This window comes from Arvicanthis niloticus, chromosome 15 (genome assembly GCF_011762505.2).
Source record: "Arvicanthis niloticus isolate mArvNil1 chromosome 15, mArvNil1.pat.X, whole genome shotgun sequence".
Taxonomy (NCBI): Eukaryota; Metazoa; Chordata; class Mammalia; order Rodentia; family Muridae; genus Arvicanthis; species Arvicanthis niloticus.
In genome coordinates, this window is record NC_047672.1 from 54,203,618 (window position 1) to 54,226,288 (window position 22,671).

The 22,671-nt window shown below is 39.5% G+C and overlaps 1 protein-coding gene across 6 annotated transcripts in view; it reads right to left on the reverse strand.

The window, feature by feature from the left end:
- The window catches only part of Dync1i1 (dynein cytoplasmic 1 intermediate chain 1), a 302,775-nt gene that overhangs the window by 41,304 nt on the left and 238,800 nt on the right, over positions 1-22,671 (reverse strand). For all 6 annotated transcript variants that reach the window (XM_034519246.2, XM_034519242.1, XM_034519247.2 and 3 more), the window contains one exon: positions 20,577-20,721. In XM_034519246.2, the coding sequence (XP_034375137.1) occupies positions 20,577-20,721 (145 nt within the window). The remainder of the gene's footprint in view (positions 1-20,576; positions 20,722-22,671) is intronic.

Consider the following 22,671-nt stretch of genomic DNA (forward strand, 5'->3'; position numbering starts at 1 on the left):
GTGGAGCCTAGTTTCAATGAACACATCTACAAAACACTCCCACACCTAAGGCTCTGAGAACATTGCAGAAGACAAAGTGGAAAGATTTTAGGAGTCAGAGGACCAAGGAGTTTGCTGTGAGATTGTGTCTTCTAGTAACATCAGAAGCTACACCTATGGAGTTTCACCAACTTGACCAAGCCCAAAGGTAAGCTGAACTCCAATGGATGTGTCAAGTTGGCTGAGGAAAAGCCCAGGAGGTCTCAACCCTAAACCAGGAACTAAGGGAGACTGAGCAAGGTGGGGAGCAGGCGAGGTGGTCCTCCCCAGGGAAGAGCACACTCATGGGTTGTTCAGGGCCTAACAGTAAGCCTTGAAAACATACATACAATTGACCATTACATGGATTCCACAGGTTATATTTATGTATGCAATAACAACAGATGAAAATAAGAGGCCATGATTTTGAAGGAGGGTGGGAGAGGAGGGTATGGGAGGGTTAGAGGGAGGTAAGGAAAAACAGAGAGGTCGCATGATACTGTGTTTATAAAATCAAGTAACACCACAGACACAATCCTCATACCCCATTTTATCAGGAAATTTATATGCAGTAAATTAGAGAGGAGGCCTATAGAAGGGTTCAAAAGAGAAGACTATGTATAAATCCAGTACTTACCACTGAATGCCATGGAACTAAGAGCGTGTGCACAATTAACACACGATAAAGCACAAAGGTGAATGGAATGCATTGTGGAGTGAGTGGAGAGCACAGGTAAAGCTGACATGGTTTTTTTTAGCCTCTCATTGTGCTTGGAATACTGAGGGAGGTGACGTGCTGAGTACCCACGGCCACACTGCACGACACTAAGCAGAAGGCAACAAGATTCCACACATAAGTTGTCAGCCACCCTCGCCATCTTCAGCAGAGAGTGAACACTCTATCATGTGACACCACATCTTTATTTTGGCTCACAGTTTTGAGGTTTCCAATTAATGATAGGTTGGCCCTATGGTTTATTGTGGGACCCCATCTTTGGACGGGTTTACACAGGAATAAATGCAATTGAACTATGATCTAGGAAACATGATAAAAGAATGACTAGAGCTCCATAATTCCCCTTAGGGCCATACTTCAGATGGCTAAGGGCCTTTGTCATAGCTCCACCTCTCAACGATGCCATCCTGGGGACATAATTTGATACACAGACTTCAGAGAACATTTAAGACCAAACTATAACACCCTCTAAATCACTTTAACATACAACCACACTAAAAGCATTCCAGTATTTAATAGCAATGACAGTAATAACTGTTGCTACATCTTTCAGAGTTTAAAGTTTTACCTATAGTAGCTTGTTTAACCTTCATACACTTATGGAATAGTGATACGGGAATAGCTGCAACACCAAGAGGTTAAATAATCACTGTAGACTCACAAGTGGCAAGTCTAACAGCTTCTGAACATTCACTCTCATCCTGCGTGGTCTCCTTTTCTTGTTTCTCTTTACCTCTTTCCAACTTCAGCTTAGATGTCACAGGCTTTGAGATGCCCATTTAGGACCCACCTTTCCATGTTTTCTTCCCTTGAGTTGAGAACATCCCTTATAAACTACAGTTTAGACAAGTGCAAGGCCCTACTCCTCTCAAGGAGAGATAGTATACAAGAGATAGACTTTCATCATGATCTTTAGAAAGAGCACTCCTGCCTAGAACAGGGCTATACCATTCCAGTGACTGATTGTCCAGGAGCAAGCATCCTGGGCCCAGACACACTGGGAGCCTCCTATTCCCATCACTGGATGAATGTTCTAGCGAGAGGATACTCTGGTGACTCAGAGCTTTAGGTCTGGTTTCAACTGGGAATTGCAGTTCTACTCATTGGCATGGTAAGGAGTGCCATGAGGATTTTCACTCTGTTCCTGAGTAGCAGCCCAGGAAATTTTTTTCACCTCCATATTATTATAGTCTCTTAAATATTTCCTAATTATATTCTTAATGCCTAATGCCAGTTTTATAATTATACTACATGTAAATTATGGTTATAAATTTCATTGCTTAATACCACTGTTAATAAAACATTTTTAAAGTATATCTTTAACACATATCTTATATAGAATCCATGGTTTATTTGTACACATGTTATCCCGATGATTTAATAAGTGTCTACCAGGCTGAAGGTATTATGCCAGGCACTGGGAATAAAGAAAATATAAAAGGTAATATCTCTCCTCAAGGACACCACAGTCTCACAAAAGATATACAATCACTGTAGTTTAGTGGACAAAAGCATTTTTAATCTTTGTACTATATATATTTACCAATTGTAAAAATTATTACGCCTTCTGGTCTGAGCCCAAGCACTGAGCAGATCCTGGGCAGCAGCTCTGCCCCCAATCTCACAAAACCCAGAAGAAGTGGGCCTCCCAGGAGCTCTAAACTGGGCAGTATCTTAGGTAAGGAGACAGCAACACCCGCCCCAAACAGAAAGTAACTGGGACCCACTAAGACCCAGGAAGTCACTCTGGCCCAGAGCACTGGTTCCTTCCTGTCTGTGCCTGAGCACTGAGCAGACCTTGGGCCCCAGCTCTAACCCCAGTAGTAACACCTACCCCACACAGTTCTGATACAACCAAGATAATAGGAAAGACAGGCTTCAGTCAGAGACAGGGCAGGTAGCACTAAGGAGATCCAGATGGTGAAAGGCAAGTGCAAGAACATAAGCATCAGCAACCCAGGGTTCTTGGCATCATTAGAACCTAGTTCTCCCACACTAGAAAGTCCTGAATTCCCCATATCACTGGGAAAGCAAAATTCAGATTGAAAATCACTTCTAATGATGATGATAGAGGACTTTAAGAAGGATATAAATAACACTCTCAAAGAATTTGAGAACACAGGTAAACAGGTAGAAGCCCTTAAAGAGGAAACACAAAATTTCCTTAAAGAATTACAAGAGAAGACAACTAAGCAGGTGAAGGAATTGAACAAAAGCATCCAGGACATAAAAATGGAAGTAGAAACAATAAAAAATCACAAAGGGAGACTATCCTGGAGATAGAAAACCTAGGAAAACAAATTAGGAGTCATAGACGCAAGCATCACCAACAGAATACAAGAGATAGAAGAGAGAATCTCAGGTGCAGAAGATATCATAGAAAATATTGACACAACTGTCAAAGAAAATGCAAAATGCAAAAAGTTCTTAAGACAAAACATTCAGGAAATCCAGGACGCAATGAGAAGACCAAAGCTAAGGATAATAGGTATAGATGAGAGTAAAGATTCTCAACTTAAAGGGCCAATAAATATCCTCAACAAAATTATAGAAGAAAACTTCCCTAACCTAAAGAACGAGATGCCCATAAACATACAAGAAGCCTACAAAATGCCAAATAGACTAGACCAGAAAAGAAATACCACCTGTCACATAATAATCAAAACACCAAATGCACAAAACAAAGAAAGACTATTAAATGCAGTAAAGGAAAAAGGCCAAGTAACATATAAAGGCAGGCCTATCAGAATTACACCAGACTTCTCACCAGATACTATAAAAGCTAGAAGATCCTGGACAGATGTCATACAGACCCTAAGAGAACACAAATGCCAGCCTAGGCTACTATACCCAGCAAAACTCTCAATTACCATAGATGGAGAAACCAAGATATTCCACTACAAAACCAAATTTACATAATATCTTTCCACAAACCCAGCACTACAAAGGATAATAGCAGGAAAGCTCAAATACAAGGAGGGAAATTATACCCCAGAAAGAGCAAGAAAGTAAATCTCTTCCAACAAATCTAAAAGAAGATAGCCACACAAAGGTAATTCCACCTCTAATAACAAAAATATAGGAAGCAACAATCACTGTTCCTTAATATCTCTTAACATCAATGGACTCAATTCCCCAATTAAAAGACATAGGCTAACAGACTGGATACATAAACAGGACCCAACATTTTGCTGCATACAGAAAACCCACCTCAGTGACAAAGACAGACTCTACCTTAGAGTAAAAGGCTGGAAAATAAATTTTCAAGCAAATGGTCCTCAGAAACAAGCGGGAGTAGCCACTCTAAAATCTCCAGCCTGAGAACACAAAGTGAGGGACTCATGTCTCCACCTGTATAAATAGTTGAGGGTGGCCTTGCCTGGCATCAGTGGAAGTTGGTGCCTGAAAGTTTGGATTCCCTAGTGTTGGGGAATTTGAGAGCAGGGAGGCAGGAATGGGAGGATGGTGGGAGCACACCCTCAAAGTAATAGGAGGAGGGGGGATGGGGTAAGGGGTTTTGGGAGGAAATAGGAGAGGAGATAACACTGAAAGGTAAATAAATAAAGTATTCAATTTTAGCCGGGCGATGGTGGCGCACGCCTTTAATCCCAGCACTTGGGAGGCAGAGGCAGGCAGATTTCTGAGTTCGAGGCCAGCCTGGTCTACAGAGTGAGTTCCAGGACAGCCAGGGCTACACAGAGAAACCCTGTCTCGAAAAACCAAAAAAAAAGTATTCAATTTTAAAAAGACAGATAATGGGTCTGGCAATTGTAGCTGAGCAATTGAGACTTTTGTCAACAATTTATTATGGGGATTTTTTTGTATAATCCTCAAGGACAAGGTATTGTGGAAGAGGCCCATGGAACTTTAAAAAGATTGGTGAGACATACCGTTGCTGAGACAAATAATGATGCTGACCTGTGAATTTGCTGAGTGCCCTGACAAGGGTGACCAGTGAGCTGTATTGGACATATGTTCCTGACCCACCTTTGCTTGACTATATCCCAGATGGGACAAGCTGCCTTGCCTTAAGTTTTTAGACCTTGTGGGATGGAGAATAGAAGAGAAACTATGAATCTTGAATTCTTCTTAAAGGTACCCAGCTATTAGGACTCAATCATGTACTGGTCTATAAATCAATCCAATATGGGAAATAACAGTCTACTTTTTGAAGACTGGGTCTGGACTTTGTCAGGAACATATTTGGAAGCTAGCTGTAGCTTGCTATGATGTTAGGATAGCAAGAGATAATGTTGGGACAGGATCTGAATTTCAAACATGGATTAGTGTGTGTTTTAAGGCTCTTTTAATTGTCAAGCTAACATTGGTTTTGTCTCTTCTACATTTATTCTAAGTTGCATTGACTGTATAATTTCCAATTATGTTAGTGTGTTGAAACCTGGCATGTCTGTTATGGGGGGTCTATCAACCAGCTTTTGACTCACTGCCCTGAGTATTAGAAATTTTTGATTCTCTGAAAAAAGCTTGAAAGCTCTGGAAGAAGTGAGTTAGGCTTTAAGCAGAAGCAAGAGGGTAGCAGGCTTGATTATTGCTGGTATAACAGCTTTAATTCCATTAATTGCTAGCACCACTGCTTCTTCAATAGTATTGACAAAAGGAGTTAAGACAGCTATTTTTGTTAACCATCTAGCAAAAAATGTTACTAATGTACTGAGTATATAAAAAGATTTATATAGGTACCTGGAACAACGAATGATGCTCTATAACTCATTCAAATTATCTGAAGGAGTAATTTCAGGGTTCAAGAGTTAGGAGCCATCCCAAGTGTCATGACAAATATTAGAGTAGTGTTACTTTTGAAATTCACAATGATTGTCAGTATAATTAGAAAAAAGTTTAAAGATACCTGTAGGATATTTGGCATAATCCTAACACCTCGCTGGGTGTGTTAATTTTTCATAATCAGATTATGAATTTAAAGAATTCTACTCTGTTGACCTTTGATGCTGCAGATAATCTCAATAAAATTATCCATGGCCTGAGCTCAGTATTTCCATTTTGGACAAAACTCAGGAATGGCATATATAGCTTGATCTAGCCCTTCTTGACCTGGGAATACTCTTATTCCTGCCCATCATGTTAAAGCTTATCTTTAACAACATCAACATATTGGCAGCCAAAGTATATCGCTTAAACATGAAAATGGATCCCCAGACAAAGTTATTAAATTAACATGCTGGCAAGCCAAGGGTAAGATTCTGCACAGAGCCTTACCAACCTAAGGCAGAAGTGCATTGCCTATGATAATACATATTCCATGACAGGTAAGGAAGGCATTCTTGTCAGAAAGACCTAAGACAGGCTCAATCTTGTTAATGAAATAAAAAAGGAGGAGAGGTGGAGAGCCTTTGGGGCTGCTTGGCAAGAAGCTGACATTGACCAAGGACAAGGAAGTAGGCTTTAAGCAGGAATCTGACATTAGACTAGAACAAAGAAGTAATTTCAGGTAGGAGTCTAAATTGTAGGCTACAACAAAGAAGTAATCTCAGGCAGGAATCTAAATATTAGGGGCCAGAACAAAGAAGTAATTTCAGACAAGATTCGAAATTTTAGACTAGAACAAGGAAGTAGGCTTCAGACATGAAAATGACCTTGGACTAGGATAGGGAAATAGGCTCAGATACTTTGGTCATCCTGATAAGCCTTTAGAAACAGTGATCATGGGAGTGTTTACATAACTGGGTTTAATGCCTTTTTTTTTTTTCTATTTGTGTTTATTGTATTGCTTGTTTCTCGACTATTTGCATCTATTGTATTGCTAGACCCTCAACCTAGAACTGACCTTAATACATGCATGTAATCAAAATGGTATAAAAGCATAAAGGGAGAGGCAGTATAGAATAGGGGGTTCTATGGAGGGGAAATGGGGAAAGGGGGTGACACCTGTACTGTAAATAAATAAAATATTCCATAAAAAATCATTATAATATTAATCATTCTAAATTTATATGAAAAGTAATAACCATATATATATTTAATAATTGTAAAAATTATTACAATATATAATCATTCTTAATTTATATGAAAAGAAATAACTATTTTTTGTTTGGTTGTTATTGTTTTACAAGACAGGGTTTCTCTGTATAGCTCTGGCTGTCTTGGAACTCACTCTGTTGACCAGGCTGGCCTCAAACTCAGCGATTCGTCTGCCTCTGCCTTCCAAGGTCTAGGATTAAAGGCATGTACCACTACCGCCTGGCTTAACATTTGTTTCTTAAGAAAAAACTCCTTCGAATCTTTTATTTGAAACAATTTCAAATTATTATTGATTTTTAGTAACCAAGAGGGAAGACAGTCAGTTAAGAGAGTCACTTTACATTTTAGCTCTAGCAGAGGCTATACACATCAGGGAAGCCTTTCTGACTTTCACAGTAAGGGCTTAGAAACCGATGATTATTTGTGCAAAGTCATTATCTGTCAGTCACTTAGAACATCTCATCCTTAGAGTCACTGCTCTGTTAAAAAATTAGCAGCCAGAAATGCATTTCAACTACCAGGACAGAGTATGCAATGTCAAGATATACCCCGAGAGAGGCAGAGATTTCTATCAATCAAACATGCACCATGGAAACACCAGGCTTCTGTCTCGCATTGCCATCAAATACCAACATGGGAGTTAGGTCAGGCCATATACTAGCTCGGTCAATATAAGAGAGTTAAATGTCAGATCTTTAAAAAATTTAATACAGAAAGAATTTAGCATATAGTGTTGATAGGAGCAGAAGAAACATAAACTCTTGGAAGTCCAAGGAAGGGAACCGACCTGGCAAATACATGAGCAGTATCAGGAAGCTAAATCCTTAAGAAACTGTACCAAGGCCAAAATAAATATTAACCTAATGTTTAATTGGAATCCACTGAAACTTTCCAAACTGGACGAAATGATAAAAAGTCTAAAGACTCATAACTTGTCTAGCCACTAAGCTAAACTGCAGCACAGGGGGAAAAAGTTAGCCCAAACCTCAGCAAACAGAGAAGCAGAGTAGAATAATGAATGTTCTAATCCAGCCAAGAGTACATACTTTATTTTATTATTATTATTTTTTTGAATATCAACTGAAGCCTTGTTTGACAGATGGGAAACATAATGTGCTAAGGTACAGTAAAAAGTAAGGGTTGGTACTCAGAATTTATTCAAGCAGTGCATGTTTTAGTTTTACAAGGGTCATCAAGGATAGAAGACTTAAATATGAAGCATTTTACTCTACTCGAAGTGTTGCCTCACCCTCTGATGCTCGCTCAAAGGATGCTCAGAAGGACAAACCAACATTAAAGCAACAAAGTCATCAAAGGCAATGAAAATGGCAAAATGACTCTTGGAACAGACAAGAGGGCAAGGGAGGCTGGCTTTTGAAAGAGAGGGTCCAGCTGAGGTCATGGGGCAGAGGGAGATTGTGGAGGCTAAGGTTGCATGGTGGTGGGAACAGGCAGGTGATAAACAAGGCAGAGAAGGTGAAGGATGGGTATTTATCTTTTCAGTAAACTAGAGAGAAATTGGGAAGGTAGAGCAGTGGGATCAGGTGATCTGACAGGACATGGGATGATGTCCCATGGTGGTCTCCACAGATAGAAAGCTGATAAATAGAACCATAACAATAGTATTTTCTACTTCTATTTTGATTTTTTATCTCCTGGTGTGAAGGTCAAAGCATTTGTTTCCTTCATTAGAGATAGCACCTTGCAAAGAGTTAAAAGCAAAATATGCTGATATTTAAGATAGTGAACAAAAAGTATTGTAAAAAAAAATGGTCTCAATGCTTACAATTAAAAATAAGATTGGGTGTAGAGCTGAGTGTAGAATGCTTGTCTAGCAGATGTGAAGTGCTAGGTTAGTTTCCTGTTCTATCAGAAAAGAAAACGAGTAATAAATATAAATCAAATAAAATGATGTTATTAATTTTATTGTCTTAACCTTCTGACCCTCCTCCCAAATCTATCAAAGAGAGGACTTGGGTGAGATGTCAGCTCATTTCTTTCTCTTTTGTAAGTCCCGTTAAAAACTCATTGCTGGTAAGATTAAGCAACAACAACAACAACTACAACCAAAAAATAAAAACAAACTAAAGCCTTGCTTATAGATAATTCTTGTGAACTTTATTTAAACTTTAACTTTTGTTTGAGACAGCATCTTTCTGTGTAGCTCAAGCTTTCTGTACCAAGCTTGCAATAATCCTCTTCTTCTGCTTCTTCAAGGTTGGCCTTACACATGTGCACCACAACTAACTTAGTGACTCTCTTATTAGTAATTTAAATCAAGATTCATTTTTAAAATTTTGTTATTTTTATTCAGATTATTTCAATAAAGTTTTGAAAAACTTTAGTAAGTAATTTGAGACATAATGTTAGTTTAAAAAAATTATACTTTTTTTCTGGTTTAGGAGAGAGGTATGATAGTTAATCTTGGTGGTTAAATTTGATTGAGCTGAGAGATACCCAGTAAAGCATATTCCTGGGTACATCAAAGAAGGAAATTTCTAGAGACAACTAAGTCACAAGAGGTTTGCCTTAAGGAAAGGATTAATTCTTTGAAAGAGTGATATCTTAGAGAGAGCTTGTGAGATGGTGGAAGGCAGAAGCAGGGCCTGGCTGGAAAAAGTAGGTCACTGGGAAGGTGTCACAGTGTTTAGTTTGTACTGGCCTACCTCATATTCCTTCCCTTGCTTACTTCAGCATGAGATGAACAGGTATGCTCCCCGTCCAAATGAATGAGCCTTTGAACTGTGCGCAATAATAAACCTTCCTTCCCTTCAATTCTTCATAATTGGTATTTTCTCACAGTACCAACTCAAGGATAACAACTCCCTCAAGACCACCTCAGAAAGAGAGAATCATTTGGGGCAGTATACCCTCCCAAATAGAATAAGCAGTATATTAATTATATTACAAAATGCACTCAGTGGGACTCTCTACTTGTAGTCCTGTAAATTTAAATACAGAAATCAGCTTCTGTATTTAGCTGTAGCTGGTCCTCCAGTCTGCATTGTTTGGGCATCCTTCAGAGTAAGGGATTGCTTTTGTCTCTTGCAAAGAACTCTGGAATAACCGTCAGTACTTTCCCTACCATATGTCAGTTTTTATCATGGTCAGCAGACAACTCAGTTCCTTGTGGTTCTGTCTGCTCTACACCTACCTGGGACAGCTTGTCTGGGCTCAGACAAGTCACATTCCCCACCCTCCACCAGGTACCTCTCTCCCACAACACCCAATGTATCCCTATGTTTGGACGACACACGATTAATCCACAATTTTTATTGTCCCTTCTCTTTGGATCCCAACATACTCAGGTTTCTAAGAGAGCATAATGGCTGCACTCTTTCCCCAATGGGTTTTGACGTCACACAAAACTGAGTTTAGACATAGTTTCTCCAATTATTTGACTAGTATACTGGTCAAGTCATTCAGCCTCCTCATGCCTGTTCTACAAAATACCATTGAGTCAGAGATTCGTGGTGAAGATCTAACGGACTGATAATGTATTTAAAACATTTGCCACAATGCAGTATTAGCTAAGTAATTGTTGATATGGGTTACCCTTGCAAATCAATAGGTTTTGTATCACAAAAATTCTTTATAATTAAGTTGTAATTAATTACTCCCCATTATCTAACAAACTGAAAATTACTACCAAGCACAGCTATCTCTCTAGCCTTACTTCCCGACTGGACTGTTACTTCCTAGTCTTTGGATAAGAATGTCTGCTTATGTCTCTGTTGACTCAGCTGCCTGGAATGCAGCCTGGCCCTCTGTTTATGAGGAAAACCACTCCCAACAAAGTTTCTGCTTCACAGCGAAGTCTTCCCTGACAGCGGTTTAGTGATGAAACTTGGTGTGGTCAGGGTTTGGGCTGAGGATGGATGTGTAATGTGTTTTAATCTCAACTCTCCTCAACTTGTCCTCATTCTGCAGAGTTCCTAGTCAGAACTTAAGCTCCGCCCCACTTCTGCCCTCTTTGTAGGTCTGCACAGGAATTTTTTTTTTTTTTTTTTGGTAAAATTTCTATTAGTATGTATCTCCTCGAAATCAGTTATCACAATTCGCTTCTTTCCAGGTGTTTCCAATGTGCCCCCATCCCCATCACTGTAGGTCTCTCGTGAATGCTCCCCCGCCCCGTGTTGTCAGCCTTCTGGTTGGTAACCCTTTATACCTCAGTGGAATCCTAGACCAACCTAAGACTTCCCTTCCTGTCTCTGCTGAAAAGCCGACCTTGGTCAGGCAGCTGGTGTTTGTTACTGTGTGTTTTCTTCCCAAACTGTGAGTGGAAAGGCTTCTTCCTTGCTATTTGGGACTGCTTCACCGTTCTTCCTCTCCATGACAAAGCCCAGCCAGGCACCTCTTGTGCTTTTGCTCTCTCCCCTCCCCCACTGAAGACTTAACAGCTGTGATCACAGTCTCCCTTTTCTCCCTCCCCGCTACAGTCAGATCTAGGATGATCTGACCCATTCCAAAGCCACAGTGTCACAGCTCCTTTGCCTTCTGTCTCTATGGTCTCCATATTTCCAGTGACTTCCACTTCACTGGGTTTCTGCTGTGGGCAACTGCATCTTTGATGACTTCTCAAACCTCACTTAGAGCTCGGCCAGTCATGAAATACTACATCCATGCATCCTACTTCACAACAGCAACCTCTTGCTATCATATTTTCCAGTTACTTCCTTCCTAGTCATTCTTTGATCCTCGCTGGGTTTCCAGATGCTTGTTCCCTTTCCTCCTCCTGTTTTTATTTCCTATGCTTATGAGCTTATAATGCCAAATGCCTTCTTGCTTCTATCTCCAAGTCCCATGTTCTAATTTACTTCCATCACACTCTAGCAAGGCTCCAACCCAGAACACCCTGCCCCCCAACCCTGATTGTCTAGGTCCAAGTTTCTACTGCTGACCTCCATTGGTTAAAAAAAAATCTGTTTCAAAGATAGACACATGAAAATACTGTTCTCTGACCACAAATGGTCCAGCACCAGAGCCGTTTGTGTTTTGTTTACACGTTTGGTTTTTATTCATGAATCTATACTAGCTGAAATCTATTCCCTCTAGCATTTCTGTTTCCATTCACCAGAGAACTGAGTCTCTTACTTTGTTAAGAAAATAGCCATTATCAGTGTTTGCTTTCCTCCAGTCATTAAGCCTGCTGGACTGTGTTTGTCCCACCCTGTACTTTCTGCCCCTGTATTATTGTAGAAGAGATGTCATTGCTCAAATTTAAACTTCATTGCTCTGCCCTTGCTAGGGATACTATTTATGCTGACATGTTAACTACCCTTTCCCCCAGCATATACTTACAGATTTTATTTTCTTCCTTAACCAGTCCTTCTATAAGAGTAACATTGAGAAGCATCTTTAAACGGTTACAAAAGCAACAACAATAACAAAAACCAACCATGGTGGTGCATGTCTGATATCCTAGTCTTGGGGAGGTTCAGGCTAGAGGTGAGGGAGTTTAAGGCTTGTGATTGGAGTGATTTTGTATCTATAAAATCTTGGTAATCTTGTATCTATAAGATCTTGGTCTATACAAGATTCCATCTGGAAATTAAATAGTCAAAAGAAATAAACGAAGATCCTTTGTGTTCCAGTTGCATTTCACCTTGTCCTCACTCCTTGATCTATAATTTGTGCTCTTTTCTCACACTCCAAAGAAACTGTTTTTTCCTTCTGGGTTGGCAAATACAGCAGGCATCTCACAGTTCTGAACATTTGTGAGTGTTATTTGCTCCTAGGTTTTCTTTAAATGTTGTTAGAGAAGACTTCAAACATGGCAAACATATATTGATAAATGGACTAATGTCAATCACTTAGCTTCAGTAATCACATGCAATCTTATTTATCTGTATTCACAAGCTCTCCCTTTCCTAAATGGCTTATTTTGAGCAAATCACTGGCAGCAGTATAGAAAATATATTTATATTTTCTATAAATATTCTGGTATGCATCCCTAGAAGGTAATGCCATTTAAAATTATTATAATATTATATTTAAAGATTCATGAATGCCATTAAAGTAGTCATATGCCTTTGACAGCTTTCTAAGCCTTTTAAACAACCTGACAGTTTTAAGTAAGATTTGTGCGAGATCCCTATTTTGCGATATCTGATACGTCTCAAGCATGGTTCTGCTTTATTTTTTTAATATGTAGTTTCTATTTAATTTTCTGTTTTTGTTTTGTTGTTTGTTTTATGTTTGTTGCAGATTTTTTGTCCTATTCTGTTTTAATGTATATTTTCTATTTAACTTGTTTTTTTGGCTTTTGTTTTTATTGATGTTTGTGCTTTGTTGTGGAAATTAAATCCCTTGTCTTGTCAATTTCCCCATAGTCTGGCAGGGCTACCTATATTCTTGTGGTGTTATTTAACACGTGGCATCTTCGATTCCTTTTGTATCTAATCTCAGTGAGATAAAGATCGATATGATTCAGAACTGACTTTTTTTTGTGCAAGCCCTCTATAGAAGGGACATACGTATTATCTTAATTACAAGTATTCTTTCTAATTTTTCTAATAATATTAGCCATTTGAATTGATACAATTCAAATATGTTTCATATTTCTGTGTCAACTGGAATACACACACACACAGACACACACACACACACACACACACACACACACACACCATTTAGTAAGCCTGTAGCACAAGTCTTTTGGAAAAGATAGAATAAATATTCTTTCTCTTACTCATCAATTTTTAAAACTATGAGCTTACTTCTCTATTATTATCCAAAGGTGATCCATAAATATCTTTATGTTGGTTTATTTTCTTCAATGCACCAAACAGTCTAAAAAGTATTACCCTATTGATATCTTGGCCAGAAGAATTTACTCAGGATGACTTCCAAGTCCTTTGACAAAAAGCTTTGTAGTTGTGGGCATACAATTAAATGTGTATCCTGCTTCAGACTGAGAATAAGATAGTCCTCCTGGGTCCCTAGTTTACTTGCACTTAGGGATCAGGAAGTTCTTTGCTATAGGGCAACCATAGTATCTAGAGCTTTCTTATCATAGAACAATGGGTTTTTCTAATTAAAAGATAATAATACCCCAAATTCTTATACACACTTCTAAGTCAGGAGTCCTAGAGAACTGGTTCTTCACTCCATGCCTCTGTGGCTCCTTTCTGCCCACTGATCATATGACAGTTCTCAATGAAAGTAACATAGCTGCTTATTTTATCTGAACATACAGAGCTAATAGAACGGTGGCAGCCAGTGCCTACCAGTCATATTAGTACTAAAATTGGTTTAAGGCAGTTTGTTTTTCTGGCATTTTTCCCCCTTGAAATATATAGCTTTAGGAATTTATACCCAAGTATGTGAATGTTAAAGCCACTTCAAGCCATTTCTCAGTGTAGGGATTTTGGTCATCACTTTGAAGTACACTAAAGTGATTCAGATCATGTTCTTTTAAATTTTCTTACAAATGAAATTCCCTTATGAATCAATTTTTAAGTTGTCTTATTTTTTTAAATTAAGAAAATACTTTAATGACTCCCATATCAAGTATACCAAGCAGAGTACATTCAAAGAAATGTGATCATTATTTTTGTTGAGCACATAATGTGTGTTGGTCACTGTTCAAAGTTTTAAAACTATATAAAGAAATAGAAGAAATGACAAAGTATGACTCCCGGCCTGGAACACTGGTTCCTTCCGGTCTGGGCCAGAGCACTGAGCAGATCTTGGGTGGCAGCTCTGCCCCCAACCTCCAAGAACCCAGAGGAAGCAGGGATCCCAGGTGCTCGAACTCAGGCAGCATGTTAGGTAAGCAGACAGCAGGGCCTGCCCTAAACAGGGAGTAACTGGGAACCAAAAGGACCCAGGAAGTCACTCCCGGCTTGGAAAACTGGTTCCTTCCGGTCTGGGCCAGAACACTGAGCGGATCTTGGGTGGCAGCTCTGCCCCCAACATCCAAGAACCCAGAGGAAGCAGGGATCCCAGGCGCTCTAACTTGGACAGTGTCTTATAAACTAGTTCTCAGATCTGAGGCCTAGATCAGACCTCTGCCAGGTCTGCTGTTGTGTGGACCCCGGATTCCACCTGAGACATACTGGAAGTTCCACTCAATCCAGATCCACAGAGGAACAAATGAACTCAGAGCTTCAGACAACGTATCCTGAGATATTCTAGAGGAGACACTGCACCCAGAACAGCAGACACCTAGCTGGACTACTACCTTGGAGGCACCATATCCTGAGGCATCCTAGAGGTACCACTATAATCAGTGCAGCTGGAAAAGATCACAGAGACATCTGGACCCCTAGGAGATCAGACACAAGCTAGATAACTAGAAAGACAGGCTTCAGTCAGAGACAGCAAGTACAGGCAGCACTAGAGTTAACCAGATGGCAAAAGGCAAGAGCAAGAATGTAAGCAACAGAAACCAAAGTTACATGGCAGCATCAGAACCCAGCTCCCCCATCAGAGCAAGCCCTGAACACCCCATCACACCAGAAAAGCAGGAATCAGAATTAAAATCACTTCTCATGATGATGATAGAGGGATTTAAGAAAGACATAAATAACACTCTCAAAGAACTTAAGGAGAGCACTGGTAGACAGATAGAAACCCTTAAAGAGGAAACACAAAAATCCCTTAAGGAATTGCAAGAAAATGCAACCAAACGGGAAAAGGAATTAAACAGAACCATGCAGGATCTAAAAATGGAAGTAGAAACAATAAAGAAATCACAAAGAAATCACAATACCCTGGAGATAGAAAACCTAAAAAAACGATCAGGAGTCATAGACACAAGTATCACCAACAGAATACAAGAGATGAAAGAGAGAATCTCATGTGCAGAAGATACCATGGAAAACATTGACACAACTGTCAAAGAAAATGCAAAATACAAAAAGCTACTAACCAAAAATATACAAGAAATCCAAGACACAATGAGAAGGCCAAACCTAAGGATAATAGGTATAGATGAGGGGGAAGACTCCCAACTAAAAGGACCAGTAAATATCCTCAACAAAATTATAGAGGAAAACTTCCCTAACCTAAAGAAAGAGATGTCCATAAATATACAAGAAGCTTACAGAACTCCAAATAGTTTAGACCAGAAAAGAAATACTTCCCGCCATATAATAGTCAAAACATCAAATGTACAAAACAAAGAAAAAATACTAAAAGCAGTAAGGGAAAAAGGCAAAGTAACATATAAAGGCAGACCTATAAGAATTACACCAGACTTCTCACCAGAGACCATAAAAGCCAGAAGATCCTGGACCGATATCATACAGACCCTAAGAGAACACAAATGCCAGCCCAGACTACTATACCCAGCAAAACTATCAATCATTATTGATGGAGAAACCAAAATATTCTATGACAAATCCAAATTTACACAGTATCTCAACACAAATCCAGCACTTCAAAGAATAATTGGTGGAAAACTCCAACACAAGGAGGGAAACTACAACCTAGAAAAAGCAAGAAAGTAATCTTCCAAAAACCCCAAAAGAAGATAGTTACACAAACATATCTCCACGGATGTTAGCCCAAAAGCTTGGATTAGCGAAGACTCAACCCACAGACCACATGAAGCTCATGAAGAAGGAAGACCAAGAGGGGATGCCTCAGTTCTACTTAGAACGAGAAATAAAAATGCTCAAGGGAGCAAATAGGGAAACAAAACATGGAACAGAAACTGAAGGAGGGGCCATCAGGAGACCTTTCCACCTGGGTATTCACCCCATGTACAGCCACCTAATCTAAACACTGTTGTGGATGGCTGGAAGTGCATAATGTGAGGAACATGATATAGCTGTCTCCTTAGAGGTCAGCCAAAGACTAAAACACTCAGAGGACAATGTTCACAATTAACCACTGATATGATCAGGGGTTTCCCAATGGAGAACTTAGTGAGAGGACTGAAGGAGCAGAAAGGGTTATTGACCCCAGGTGGAAAGCAACAATACCAAACAACCAGAGCCCCCCAGGGTCTAAACCACCAGCCTGGGAACACATAGGGAGGGACCCAAGACTCCAGAGGTATATGTAGGGGAGGATGGCCCTGTCAGACATAGGTGGGAGAGGAGTTTCTTGGTCCCATAAAAAAAAAATGAGTGAATGAACACACAGTGGGGGGGGGGATGTGAGGGCGGGGAGGGGATAGTGAGGGGGGTAGGTGTGGTCACTGCCTTATAGAAGCATGAGGAGGGGGATGGGATAGGTTTCTGGGTGGTGGGAGGAAGTAGGCTAAGGGGATAAAATCTGAAACGTAAATACTACAACCAATTTTAAGAAGCGGGAAAAAAAAAGTCTTCAGAACCAACATCTTAAAAAAAAAATGTCAGCCCCCTGGGGGTGGAAATTTTTTTTTCTTTTTTCTTGATACTTAAACTTGTTCTGAGAATTGTATATTGCAGAATACACAGCCTTGGTGTATCTACTCATCAAGCAAACTGAGCAGACCTGCCCAAACCTCTGATGTCCTGGAATTCCATCTGGATTCAGTGAAGACACAGCATCAGAGGCTTATCAATTTACTCTCTCCCCCACCCCTCTTCTAAAATCTCAACGCCCTTAATCAGCTTGAAGAAGTTAAAGAAGAGTCAGCGCCCCTATTCCCTGAGCTTGGGGACTAATGTGGTTAATAATGGTCTGTCTTTCTAGGGACAAGTAGTGGTTTTGTTGGAACAGGGGGGATTAGCTAGGACTTACTGCATAGCCATAACCTACTGGTAGAAATCTATATACTTATTATCAAGATGAAGTTATAAATTCTTAAATGGTACAAAATTTACTTTGATCTCAAATTTAAGGTTTTCATTGGTACGAGCCTCTTATTAATATAAAAATGAGATGAATATTGATACACTCATGGGCATTGTGCCTGTATAACACATTTAGGAATACAATGCCTAGACCCAGCCCTTTTTTAACTTTTTTAACTGATTTGGGATGGTTAACCTATGAGTTAAGGGACTATAGCAAATTCATATTTTTGAGTTTATTGTTAGGGTGCTTTCCATATTTTACTTAGAAATAGCCGAGAGGAGTTAACAGAAAACAGTCCAGGTTACCTTACATGGATAGTTGGTTTTTAAAACATCAGAAGTCCATAGAACTGATGCTACAAATATTTATATATTAATGTTCATATTGATTAGAGACCTGTCTGCTCCTGACAGCTTCCTGTCGTGGATTCTAAGAAGAAATTGAGCATCCTTGGAGTTACTCCAGTTGTGTGGTAACAGCCACTAGGCAAGAATTGCCTCTCTCCATCTACAGACAAATTACTGTCCAGAAAAGGACACACATGCAGAATAGTCGACTGATTATATCTGCCTAGACAGAGTAATCAGTCCTTAATCCTGCATCACCAAGGTCTGTCAGATGATTCTGGGCCAGAAGGCTGAAGATTTGATGCTCCAACGTTCGGTAGTATAGGGGCTTTTCAGGTGTTCAGAGGTCTCTATAAATTGGCTAAGTTTTAGAAGCTATGCTTTGTGCTTCCCACAATTATAGTTAACTCAGTCATTCTGGATTTCTGACGGGGTTGAAAACTTATAGCTATTTACCGTAAGAGAAAAGATTTGAGTGGATGGTAGTCAGCTGACATTCATCCTAAAGCCAGGTTCAGAACTAAATGTTTCAGTTAGGATAGATGACAGAGGTGCTGGTTAGTCAACAAAATGATGGACTGGGTATTAGGACTATCTTGTACCTCACTGGTACAAATTGGCATAATTATGCTCTAATTGTATTTTGAGAGAAAAGTTTCATTTTAACAGGAAGGGTGATGTGTAGGAGGAGCTAAGGTAGGAGGAGTACTGAGAGCAAGAAAAGGAGTAAGAAGAGGAGGAGAAGAAGGATAGGAGAAGCTAGGTGATGAAAGAGAGAAAGAGGGGGGAGACAGGGAGGCAGATATTCATGTATCTCCACCAGTCAAAGATAGTTGTTATATCTAGGTCGGTCAGTGGGTTACACCTCTGATTGAACAATTCCAAACTTATAACGCTTATGATTAACATTATTTTAAAAAAATGTATAAATGCAAAAAGGAAAAGGGGGCATGTGATAGGGGTTTTCTAAGGGGGGTGGGGGGGAATGGGGAAAGGGGATGGCATCTGAAGTGTAAATAAAATATCTAATAAAAAAATGACAAAGTATTATTCACATTTCTTTCTGCCCAACTCTTCTAATTTAGATATACTTTCTAGAGTTCAATTTATAATAGTGTAGAAAAGTCACTTTTTTTCTAGTTTCCCTCTCACAGTGCCTTGTTAGTTAATGAAGACTATTGTTTTTTTCCCAGCCTTTTGTTCTTTGGTTAATCTTTCAATGACTGCTCCTTAGCAGACATACTTTCATGTTTCAGCATGAATTCCCTAATGTAAGAATGGTTTGTTAGGGTCTGCAGTATTGTTAGATCTTCCCAAACAATTCCCCAGGATTTTGTACCACTTTGCATTCCCAACAAGTACAAGAATGGCTGGATGTTTTCAGATGTGAAATTGTTAGATTCTGTTCACCTGATATTTGGAAATAGACTTTCTAAATGTGAATTTCATTTGAATTTCCCCCTTTAAATGAGGCTGTGCATGTTTTCAGACAATTGCGGCCACATCTGTCATCTTAACATTGTCATCTCCCGGAAGAACCATGGACACACCACAAAACTTCTTTCCCATTCTTTGGCTTGATTTCAGCTCCCTTCTCTGTTGCCACATCTCTTGATGACCTTTGAGACACACCTCAACCGAGTCCCTATGCTTCCTGCTAGATCCTGTGATTACAACTGTCATGGCCCTTCTGACTGCTACTAAATATGCAACTGCAACTCAAGGCCTTCCCCTTCTTCTGTGCTTCACAGCAAATGGCCTGCTCAAAGCTCTCCACTGAACTTCCCAGGCACTGTAAGCTCAGCTCAGCTTGTATAAGACTTTCCTCTAACATGTCCGTCCTTATGCATGCTCCACTGCATGCAGTGAAGGCTACCACATGCCACTAGTTTCTCTGTGCAAAGACAAGTCTGTGTGGATGTGTGCATGTACATGTGCAAGAGTGCTTACTCTTGTGTGTGCTACTGTGAAGGTCAGAGGTTGGTACTGAGTGTTTTCTGACTTGTTATTTTCTTCCTTACTATTTTGACAGAGGGTACCCTGTGGAACCCAGAGCTTTTCATTTTGGTGAGATTGGCCTCTCCCCAGGTTCCCTATGTGTTACTGAGTCTGTCTCACAGTCCTTCCAGTCAAATCACTAATCACCCACTTCTGTGGCTTTTATCTCTTTTGCAGTTCTGTCTGTAGTCATCGTTCCTTCTGTCCCAAACTTTCCAGCTGTACACCACTCTTTATTCTCCAGGCCATTGCACCTTCTTTTGCGGTCATAGTACAAATGACATTTTAAGCACAAGTAACTTACATCTCAATATACCAGTTGAGGAACCCCCTAAGGCTCAAGAAACCAGAATAGATAAAAGATACACAATCAAATATCAAGACAAACCATATGAACATTTCCCCCATAGCTATGAGTGTGTGTGAGTAAATGTTACAAATCCTAGAGAGATTAACATCAAGATTCGTGTGGGTTTAGATTAGTAGAATTAGTAAAGAAGGATTAGGATTCATCATTATTTGAATAACATATATTTATGTATTATACAATACAATTAACCTGTTTTCAAGTATAACTCAAATATTTATAATAAGTATGAAGTGTGAAAGACCCGGGCATATGGAGTTCCCCAGTAAGCTGTCTGAATCTCAATGCCAGGTAACATCAGTTCTCTGCAACTCTCCTAGAAGGGAAACATCCTCTCCCACTGTGTACTATGGAGCAGTCTCTATCAAGTCATCCTTACCTTGGTGGTCCACAGTTTGACAGTCCAGTCAAATGATGACGTGACAAACAGATGAGAAAAGTCGATGGGACCCACTGCCATGTGGCAGTTAATGCCTGTCACTGGCCCTTGGTGACCTTCAAAGACCTCACCGATGCCTGCTTTGCTGCAGAGAACAAACATGTAGCATTTGAGTGACCTTTGCAAAGCAACAATTGACCACAAGCAACAGCTCTCATCTCTGCATATGCTAAAACAACCATAGACGATCAGGAATGAAGCCATTCTTGATAGGAAGACATTGATGCTTAATAAATTTTGAGAATGTAATAATACAATTTGTATCATTTATCTATTTCCCGTGGTCTCACAGAATTTGTTATTGTTGGGAAGCTGTTATATTGAAACATATGCATTTGAGTCTCAGAAGCTTTGTTAGTTATGATGCAACAAGTCCTGATATACTCAGGCCCCACCTGAGTGCTTTCTAAGGAGCTCAGTGACTTTACAATTCAAGGCTTCTTTGAAAGAATAGTTGTTTATTCCTTCTAGGAAATTTCTTAAGTTGAGCTAACATCTAAAACATGTGACATCTCATGAAAATCTTTGCTACCTCAAAATAATTCACATGGTATCAATATAATTTTAAAAAAATATATGTTCATTTTACTGGAAACTGAAAAGAGATCTGAGATTCATTTTGCAAATTCCATAAGGGAAGATATTTTACATTTTTTGCTGCCAAGTATCTAGTATACAATAAATACTCTATAAATATTTGTTGAACTACATAACAAAAACGAAAGACAAACGTATGCTCCTTTGAACAGCACACTTGAGAACAGGGATGCACATTTTAAAAGTCATTCTTAGACATGGATTATTTAGCCAAGCTAGGGTCATTTCCAACCTTTTAAGAAATTATATAATAGACTGCATGCAGTTATGCACAATTAGAAAACTCTTAGAACATATACCAAATAAATTATATTTTAAAAATCCATATGTATGAGGTTATAAGTATGACAAACATGTAGGGATTGTGGGATCTCAATATTATGTCACTAATAGCAAAATTGAATTCGGTTATTAAAACATTTGGACCCAGGGCACCAAAAACTGTCAGTGTGCTGAGAAAATTGAGGAAAACACTGTTGAGTATGTGCCCTGTAACAAGCACTCAGTGATCATGCCCAGGAAAACGGCTAACAGTGCTTCTAACACCTGATCAGCAAAAAGTGCTCTGCTGAACATAAGTAGCTGATCATTGAAGTGGCCCCTGGGGAGATCCACTTGTTTTTAGCAGCATCCTGAAAGGATTTATAGGGTGCAAAGGGAAGACCTTGTTTAATTTGTGGAAGTGGATTTGCACTTACATTGGGTAAAAAGTAGAAATCTGCCAGCTCTTTCCTATAACCCTTGATCACCCATTTAACACTATGACAGAGCCAGTGCTTGCTGTTTAGCGACCTCACCAAGATTTGAATTCTATATTTCAGATGGATGGACCAATGTCAAAAACGAAGGCAAACTTCTAGTAAAAGACATTTGTGGTGTGAGTCATAGACACATTCTTCTGCACAACAATGCATATTCTGGTCCTGCTTGCAATAGCCACAGAATAAAAATACCCATCATTTAGAAAGTGGTTCACTTAAAAAAATATGACAAAAAAAAGCAGAGTTTACACTCCAGCTTTTAAAGACCCAGGCTGTACACACCCAGGATGTAACTGGATTGGGTCAACCCAAAGTTTGTCTTATTGATGCACACAGAGATGAAACTGTGGCTACATGGTTCATTCACTGGGCTCTGTGTGTCACATAATGGCATTTTAATTAGTGTTGCATGTATTTATGCACTTGTTGGAAACACTGTTGTCAGCTTCCCAATGAATGACAAGAACCAGGTTTAAATGGTACCTGTATACTTAAAACATCCAGCAAGGCTCTCTGTAGAGAAGAGAAGCAAATGTTTGAACCACGGAATCACTTGATCAGCTCTTTTTGTGTTTGGTGTGTGGGCTTAGTCAAGTCTTATTATTGTAGAAATGTTGGACACGGACCTATATGGCCTGTCTTCCCAGGTCATCTTTAAATCATCTAAGCAGGGCAAA